Source organism: Lontra canadensis, unplaced genomic scaffold (genome assembly GCF_010015895.1).
Source record: "Lontra canadensis isolate GAN:19392208 unplaced genomic scaffold, GSC_riverotter_1.0 scaffold56, whole genome shotgun sequence".
Taxonomy (NCBI): Eukaryota; Metazoa; Chordata; class Mammalia; order Carnivora; family Mustelidae; genus Lontra; species Lontra canadensis.
The window spans coordinates 8,240,572-8,249,898 of NW_022631050.1; the positions used below are offsets into that span (position 1 = coordinate 8,240,572).

General features: G+C 42.0%; 1 protein-coding gene across 3 annotated transcripts; it reads right to left on the reverse strand.

Annotated features, from left to right (window-relative positions):
* Nucleotides 1-1,263: 1,263 nt before the first annotated feature.
* CRYGS (crystallin gamma S) lies at nucleotides 1,264-8,799 on the reverse strand. 3 transcript variants are annotated; one of them, XM_032875591.1, is made up of 3 exons: nucleotides 7,465-8,799; nucleotides 2,092-2,334; nucleotides 1,264-1,636 (listed from the first exon to the last, which is right to left on the reverse strand). In XM_032875591.1, exons 1-3 carry the CDS (start codon nucleotides 7,483-7,485, stop codon nucleotides 1,364-1,366), a joined length of 537 nt encoding a protein of 178 aa, XP_032731482.1. In that variant the 5' UTR covers nucleotides 7,486-8,799; the 3' UTR covers nucleotides 1,264-1,363. The 3 variants fall into 3 exon arrangements, with proteins under 3 accessions (XP_032731482.1, XP_032731483.1, XP_032731481.1); XM_032875592.1 differs by having other exon boundaries at nucleotides 7,307-8,799; XM_032875590.1 differs by lacking the exon at nucleotides 7,465-8,799 and having other exon boundaries at nucleotides 2,092-4,654.
* Nucleotides 8,800-9,327: the final 528 nt, after the last annotated feature.

Sequence of the window (9,327 nt, forward strand, 5' to 3'; positions counted from 1 at the left end):
CTCATTCAAAACCGACAAAATGACAAAAGGCAGGGGAAGTTAACAAAATGAATAAAAATATTTGGGGGAGAGAAAGCATAACACACTAGTGTATGGACAGATGCACACAAAGGGAATATCCTTAGCAGTTCCAATTTGTCCTTCTCTGGAAAAACTCCTAGGAGACCTGGGCTCTGCCCTCTCTCTTAAAGACAGACGCATCCAGAACATTCTCAGGTTGACTCAGATGCTAAGTATTCCTAATGACACTGGGTTTCCTTCACCATTCTCCTCTTCATCAAGATTAAGCAGAGAAAAATCTCAGGGGTTGCTCAAAGTGAGTAAAACTCAGTAAAACTCCATTTCAACTGTTGTAAAGTTGGGACAAATTATTTGATTTGTGCTTTTTACAGAAAGACTGAGCTTAAAGTTGAGAGGTCACTGACCCAGCAACTTCTGAATCTTAAACAAAGGCCTTCAGGTGACTTATGGCTCCACTGTTTTCCCAAATGATGGCTCTGTTTTCATTGTCCACTTTTTTAAAAATATTTTATTTATTTATTTGACAGAGAGAGCACAGCATGGGGAGCAGCAGAGGGAGAGGAAGAAGCAGGCTTTCTGCTGAGCAGGGAGTCCGCTGTGGGGCTCGATCCCAGAATCCTGGGATCATGACCTGAGCCAAAGGCAGATGTCTAACAACTGAGCCACCCAGGCGCCCCTCACTGTCCATTCTTGATAGGTATTCTGTCTCCTCCATGAGAAATTCTGGGGACCCTGCACTTTCTACCTCTTAAATTTCTCAGGGTCTCGTACTTCCATTATGCACATAAACCCCCAGCCAGCGGGTGTTGAATGAATGAGTTGGAAATGAAGGGAAAAGAACAGGGGCTATGGAAACAAATATCCTGGACCTCGTTCCTCCGATCACCAGCTGGTGAACTTGGGCAAGTTCTTAGTCTCTCTAAGCCTCTATTTTCTTATTTGTAAAATGCAAAGAAACCACCTTTCCTACAGGGTTGTTATAAAGAGAAAATGGGATAATGAAGGCACACAAGAGGCAGTAGCTATTATTATTGTACCTGTTGAATCTATACCAGACTCAAGGGATGAGAACCACCACAGGGCAGTATGATTTTCTTGTCTTTCAATGCGGTGCCATTCTGTTTGGCACAAAGTTATAGACTGGTCATCTGAAGGATGAGCGGCTTTGTGTAACTGCCCACAGCGGTGGGCACTGTTTTACTGGTCCCTAAGACTGTTTAAGGAGAGGCATATAGTCAACAGTGGAATGCATGCCAATTGTTTTATTTATGATGCCTATTTGGGTGACAAGGCTGGCCAGCACATGGCCCCCCGGGAGAAGCTTGTGGCCCCCTCCACGTCATTACTCCACAATGCGGCGGAAAGACTGCACAGCTGGGGAAGCTGCACCCCAATCGATGGGCTTCCGGTACTCCTTCTTGTCCAGGAGGTACTGCCTGCCGCGGTAGTTGGGTAGCTCGTAGAAAATCCAGACGCCATCCAGCACCTTACTGGAGTGCACCTCTCGCATGTGAAATTGCTCCATGATGGAAGGGCAATCTTCAGTGGTTTCGTACATCTGACCATTAAAATCTCCTTTCTCGAAGATCTGAATCTTATACTGGCCTCCACTAGACTGGAAAAACACAGGAGGAAATAAACTACGATGATTATGGAAATCACCAACACGTCAAGAACTCCGAGAACAGCGTGGTTGGGAGCCCACCATCTTGAAAGCCAGAGGGTCTGATCTCCCATCCCCGCTGCGTACTGACTGAAACAGCTGACCTTCGGTGGGAAAAACTTGATGCCTTAAAGTACTCAGGAGGTAGAGAGAGTGTTCTGGAAATAATTCATGTACTCAGTCTTGTGATGAACTCACCCTAGGTTTTATGCAAGCCTCAGCAGCCAACAGAAGAAAACATGCCATTAAAGGGTAGGAAAATGTTAAGAAAATGCTTCCACATGAATGTTAAAAAAAAAAAAAAAAAAAAAAAAAGAAGGAAGCGGGGTAGCAGGGGCGAGAGAGACGGAGAGAGCCGCAGCAGGCGAGCCGGGAGCGAGCAGGCAGGTGGCGCGGCCCAGGCTCACCAGGTGAACAGCTCGGCAGGAGCTGAGGCGGTCGTTGAGGCCCATCCAGTGCTGGTACTCGGGGTACTCGCCCCGAGGCAGGATGTACATGGAGCCCGCGAAGTTGGGCCTTTCGTACACGGCCCAGGTGCCTCCCTCCACTCGAATGGAGTTGCAGCGACTCAGGTACATGTGGAAATCGGCGCAGTCGCAGTCACAGTCATAGTGGCGGCCTTGAAAGTGCTTGTCCTCATAGAAAGTGATCTGAAGTGCGAGGCGAATAAAGAGAGGAACCGGGGAGTTGGGCAGCTTTATTCCTAAAAAACTAAAGACCAAGAACATAGTCCCCACTTTGGAAATTCCTTTCTCTTCGATGTTGAGGAGGAAATACGGAGTTCTACCTCACCTCCCAACACCTACCTTCCGGCAGACGACTTAAGCGGTCAACAACAGCAAGGAGAACTTTCTGAAGGTTTAAAACGAAGCAAAATAAAAGAGTGCCCTAAGATAAGCCAGACCCAAGTTCATGGCTTCCTCTTCTTTGTTCCCCTAACTCACGGTACTCATCACATAAGAAAATAAATTATCCACTTACATCTCTCTCTCCCATCAGACTCTTACTAGACTTTTTCCAGGGGCAAGGACCAAGCCTTATTTAAGCTATGGAACCCTGCACCCGGCACTGGACAAACCCTCAATCAGTATTGCATGAAGATGAGAGAGTTCCAAATGCAGACATTCACTCTAGGTGATATGAAGATATACAGAGAAAAGTATAACAGACCTTAGCTTTATGGAGCTTATCTCAGATGGATATAGAGCATATGCATGACAATATTTTATGCTCTGTGTTATTAATTTATTGCCAACAGAATAGTTACAAGGCAACAAAATGGCAAGTCAAGAATGTTCTTTTCCTCAAACTTTCCCAAGATCCCCCCCCACAACCTGTGGGGTAAGCCTGAGACCGTTGATGGCACGGCAGTATGCAGCTCCGAGAACTGGGAAATTATAAACCTGGGCTCTTGAGCTGCATCTCTACAGTCAGACTCACTAGCTCAGGCAAGCTGCCTCTCTGGGCTCCTGCTTCCCACTTGTCAGATGAAGGACTACACTAGATTGAAGGCCTGGGTGTAAAAATTAAACGTTCCTGTTTGCAGCAGGAAACAGAGTTCCTAGGCGCTTCTGGGGCTTCTTAACGCAGCTTCTGAAAGCCACCAGGCCAAATGGACGGCAGAGTTTGCCCCTTCTTGTTCTACAGTTCCACAATCCAAGATAAATGGAGTTTACAATCGAAAGGGAAAGAACAGGTGCCATCGAGTCAAGCAGTTAATTCCCTAGCGTTATGCTGCCACCTTGTGGCTAATTGGCGTTATCGGTTTAGAAGAAGAAAACCAGGTCAAGCATTTCATAGGAAAGGAGTAGAGCCAGGTAGTCTTGAGAGGATCTTTGAGGTGAAGATTGAAGGATAAGGAGGGGGTTTCTGGGGAAAAAGAAAAAAGGATTGCCCATGCAAGGAATAAAAGAACATGGCCCACCATAGGGACAAGTAGTTCAAGCTTGGCGCATATAGAGTATGTGGTGAAGTACCCAGAAATAATGGATGCCATGCTAGAATCCCTTTGGTTGGTGTGCGTGGAAGCAGGTGGTTGCCGTGAGTGTGGTGAGAGGTGGTGCAGGCCAGCCAAATGGCAACTGCTAGCTGGTGACACGGAGGGAACAAACAGTCAAATGGAACCGGGGATTTGGTGACTGATGAGATGTAAGGAATGATAGAGAGTCAGAAACCAAGAATGACTTTCAAAAGGCCATAAAACCTCAGGGTTTTCTACCCCAGGAGAGACTTTCTAGATCATAGCCTACTGATGGGTATTGCCTGCCACCTTAATCTACCCTTCCTGTCTCTCTCCCCTCGTTTTCTGTTCCTTATGAGCTTCCCGACCCCTTCTCACCCCTAAATCATTGACTCCATTTCCTTTCGTCCTCTCCCAAATTTCTCTTCCACCTCCATTTCCTCCATTTCAGCATAGCAGACTGAGAGATACATGGCGTCTCAGTCTACAGATGAAAACAAAATTGCAGCACCCACCAGTCATTATCTCTGGGACCTTGGATAGGCCACTGAACCACTCTCCAAAGCTCAGGCTCTTCATTTGTAAACCTGGGTAACAATATGCACTCCAGAGGGCTGCTCTGAGAAGGGATAATACCAATAAAGCACTTAGTTTAATCGGGGTCATAATTGCCAATAGACTTTTGCTACTGTGGCAACAGATGAAGAAGTTAAATGACTCGCCTAAGGTCAATAGCTAGTTACGAGTTCGTTGCAGGCAAGTGAGTGGACTGCTGTGCAAAAGTCCTGGTCAGTGACTTGTGATTCATTTTATCTTCTCTCCTTTTGCTGTCTTCCCCCCCTGCACAGCTAGCTCTGTTTCACAAACACCATTTACTCTCCTAGTAATGGAACGAGATTGATTCTGAGTCTGGGAAGCTTTCCCCAAAGCCTGTGGAAAGATGTTTAGAAAAACTAAGGTAACTTCACTAAGAATGAATAGATTCTAAACTCCTTAATTTAACTTTAATTTACTTTTGGTTTTTGGTCAATTAGTCACCAAAAAAAAAAAAAAAAAAAGAAATTTTGCAAGGGATATGCTATAGGCAATAAAGTTAGTATCTTTTTTACTTGAATGTCTCCCATACTTAGTGCCCTATGCACATTTGCCTGGCTGACATCTGAATCTGAGAAGTGGAAATATACACAATGTTCTATAAGGTCGCCTTGCTGGCCACCCTTTCAGCAGACTAACCAACCATCCCAAGGTTGAAACAAAGTACTGTGTTGCCATGGAGACTGAGCTCCATGAATCAAGCTCTCCTTTCAGTGGGAGACCTTCCAAATCTCAGAGCCCAGAGAATGTTGTACTTCTACTCAATTTCCATTTGCAGAAGGACCATGAAATCTACTCTATAGTGAGCTGAGATTCTTGGACAAAAAAAATCTGTAGAGAAGGCTAAGAAATAGTGCTGGAGATTGCCTAGAAATTATTACAAAATTCCTCTTATTTTCATTTAGTTTTTGAAAAAATAGCCCATTAATCCAGTATAGCAGAAAGAAAAATGTTTTGTATTCCAGGTAACAAAACCAAATTTGGTATAATGCATTGTTTTTGCCAAGCTCCGTAACTCTGATTAGATTGCTAGTAAGATAGAGGGAAAGGGAGAAGCAATAGAGAAAGATTAACATGCTCTTTGGGTTTAGCAAGCAAGTTAGCTAACCACCGTGAACAACGCAGCTTTAAGAAATAAGAAAACATTATTACTGCTCTGGAAATCTTTGAAAGCAGGGGTATTTTCATCTAAGAGGGTTTTCTTTTTTAAGATTTTGTTATTTATTTGAGAGAAAGAAAAAGAGAAAGAGAGATCACATAAGCAGGGGCGGGGGGCGGGCAGAGGAAGAGGGACAGGTAGACTCCCCACTAAGCAGGGAGCCCAGCACGGGGCTTGATCCCAGGATCCTGGAATCATGACTGGAGCCAAAGGCAGACACTTAACTGGCTGAGCCACCCAGGCCCCCAAAGAGGGTTCTGTAACAGTCTTTCCTCAAGGCACACGGATACTCATCTAAGGATTTACTATTCTTTTCAGTGGGATTTTCACGGCATACTTTCAAGAACCTCAGAGCACTATAGATACTGTCTCATTTTTCTCCTGAAATCTTTTAGATGACAAGTATCATTATTAGTTTTATTTTCCAAGTGGAAAAAAAAATCAGGCACTACCAATTCTGGAAGAAGTTAACAGGTGCCTCCTGACATGATGTGATGGGAAATACTTGATATTGCCTATGTAACTTTCTGGCCAAAGACGGTTAGTCTGAATCTAAATATGAGGAAACAATCAGACAAATGCAGATTTCAGGACTTTCTGCAAGACACCTGGTCTGGCCTTTGAAAAATGTTAATGTCTCAAACAACAACAACAAAAAGGTAGGGCGACTGCTCCATATAAAAGAGGCTAAAGGAAAAAATGGTTAAAGAACATGGCAACCAAGGGTAATGCATGATCCTTGACTGGATCCTGTATCAGGGTGAAAGCCAGCCATGAAGCACATTTGGGGAAGCTACTGGGGGAAATTTGAATATGGTCCGAATATTAGGTATTGTATTTATTGTAAATTTGGGGGACAAGATAATGATAGTATGTTTATTGGAGATACATGCCTAAATATGGCAAAAGAATTGTCTACTGCCAAATGGTTTAGTACAGAGAGAGAGACAGAGACCCAATATATAGCAAAATGCTAACAACTAAAGAATATAAGTGAGGGATATGGAAGTATTTATTCAACATTTCTTATTTTTTTTTTAAGATTTTGTTTATTTATTTAACAGACAGAGATCACAAGTAGGCAGAGAGGCAGGCAGAGAGAGAGAGAGGGAAGCAGGCTCCCCGCTGAGCAGAGAGCCCGATGTGGGGCTCGATCCCAGGACCCTGGGATCATGACCTGAGCTGAAGGCAGAGGCTTAACCCACTGAGCCACCCAGGTGCCCCTCTTTCTTATTCTTTTAAGATGTAATGGGTTTGAAACTTTTCAAAGTAAAGAATTGGCAGGGGGTGCAGGTGAGGAAATCAGGCATAGATCCCTTCATTCCTAAAGCCAGTGTAAGAGATCAATTTCCAGACCAACAACTGTAAATCAAATATTTGAGAGGCAATTTTCCTAATGTAAGTAAGCACTTTATTTCAGGAAATTGGTAAGAGTAGCTGCTTGAATGAAGTGGATATGTAGGATTTAATTCACTTGATTGATTTTTTAAAAACATTAGTGGTTGAGGTTAACTTTTACAGAGCAATTTTTTTTAAAGATTTTAAGTAATCTCTACACCCAACATGGGCCTCACTCAAACTTAAAACTCTGAGATCAAGAGCTACATGCTCTACTGACTAAACCGACCAGACAACCTTACAGAGCAGTTTTTAACTAAATACTAAAAGTTTTCTATTCCACCTATTATTAGCATGTCCTATTTCTGGGGAAATTGGTTGCCAGAAGGCAGAAATCATGATGATATTTAACTGATATATACCTGCACAGTATTGAACATCACCCCCCACCCCCAACACAAAGATAAACCCTTAATAATTTGTTGGGGAATTCTGTTAGAGTAAAAAATATAATGAGCATTTCTTCATCTTCTCTCCCCCTGTCCCAGCATTCAAAACCAGTCATACTCACCTCCAGGCAAAGAAGCAAAAGCTTTTCTCCACATTCCTTTCAACGTATCTTTAGATACATTGGAAAAGAGGAAATATTCCAAAAGAAAGGGAATACTGGAAAAGAAAGGTACAAAGGAAAAGAAAGTGGTAGGCTACCGAGTGTGACCGCTTACTTACCTTGGTTCCAGACTTAGACATTTTGGTGCATAGACTGGTTTCCCCAGTGCTGGAATCCGGAATAGCTACAGAGAGTTAGAGGCACAGAGACATTTATACTGGGCTGGTTTCAAATCAAACATTTGCTTAGTCATGAGAATAGGATCCAAAAATTGAGTCAGTCATTTAGAGGCTATTGATGGTTTCTAGAAAAACAATTGGGATTATGAAATAAAGGAAAGCTTCAGTACCCCTTCTAATGCTTACCAAGCTTTGCTGTATTGTAGACTTTGCTGAGTCAAGGCACCAAAACCCAGCCAAAGTTTTCAAAGTTAAAAACAAAAAAGTCTCCCTTACCTGGGCAATTTAGTTTTCTAGCAAGCTACCACCTTGAAATCCCCCGTGTCTTCTTTTTTCTTCAATAGAGCTTGTGGGAGAGTCAAAAAGCCACCCTCTAATTCTGAACAGAAGTAACATGTTCCAAAGCAACAAAATGTAATGACTACTAAACACAAAGCATGATCTTATGTTTGGAAAATGTCACAACAAAGGACATTTCTGGGAGGATTAGCAAAAATTTTAATCTGGACTGTATATGGTACTATTGTGAGATTTCCTGAATTTGTCAATTTAGTAATTTGTACAACTACAGAAGAGATGTCTTTATTTTTAGGAAATGCATGCTAATGTCTTTAGGAGTAAAGGTTTAAGATGTCTGCAACCTACTCTCAAATTGCTGAGCAAAAATACTATTACTATCCAGAGTGGTAAAGTGAATGTATGGCATGTTAGTAAGTGGTAAAGCTAGATGAGGCATACGTGGGGATTCAGATTCTTGCAACTGTTCTTTAAGTTTGAAAATTTTCAGGACACACACACAAGTTCTGATCCACAAGAAAGGGCTCTACAGAATGCAGCCTGAGGGACAGAAAGCTACCGTGAGAATCACGGTCCTGCCAAGGTTGAGCTAAGCTCAGCTTGCCGCCTGGTTGGTGGCATTTTTCTGCCATGATAGTCAATGGGAACCTGTTCAGAGGACGTTTCTTGGCACCTATTACATCTGACTTTTGGAATGAGATTACATTTTATGTAAATTAAAAAAAAACAAGTCAATCCTTCTCTATTTTCATTTTCCTGGTCAAGTACACTCTTCTTAAAAGTCCATCTTCCTCATGTTTTCATGAATAAAGCCATCCAACAAATGGGATTCTCCCAAGATAAATTATGGTTAATTCAAAAAATGGCAAATGTGCCTTGATAGGAAGATTATTGAGAAACAATGTTACATGCTTATCTTCCTGAATTCAGTAAATAGGAAAGAAAGTATCGAAGTGATACCATTAATTTTGTTAACTAATAGCAATTTCCAAAACACACTTCTATTACTCCAGTGTTTATTGAATTCTCTCTTGAATTTCATCTTAAAATAAAAACTGAAAATCTCAATTAGAATTAACACATATTCTGAGAATTTTTCACTTTAGATCAAGCCCTTTTTTAATATAATTACTACTTCAATGACCACTGAGCATACAAAACAATGTTTATCAGCAGATTCATTTAATAATTTAATAATTATTTAATAACTTAATATTTCCTTTTCCTTTATCTTAAAGAATACAGCTTCCCCAATCAAATGTAAACTTTATTTTGCTATAACATCACGAAGTGACACTGGTAACCGAGAGGGAGAAAACATGACCCCAAAATGTGCTCCTTTAGTATGTGAATTATTTTGAGCTAAAGGTGATGAAGACCCTGTAAATTCAAGAAAAAGTTCCCTTAACTACCTAAAATAATTCAGATAGGGGGCCTGGCCCAGAAGGAAAGCTATTACCACAGGGAAGTTTTAATCTGAATGAGCCATTTGTATGACAAGGCAAA

What these genes read in the sequence shown, in the direction of transcription:
- CRYGS (XM_032875590.1), bottom strand. Translation starts at nt 2,412, where the DNA reads ATGTTCTTGGTCTTTAGTTTTTTAGGAATAAAGCTGCCCAACTCCCCG. An exon ending in CCTGCCGAGCTGTTCACCTG is followed by an intron (nt 1,637 to 2,091) that starts GTGAGCCTGGGC and finishes GTGTTTTTCCAG; the next exon opens with TCTAGTGGAGGCCAGTATAA.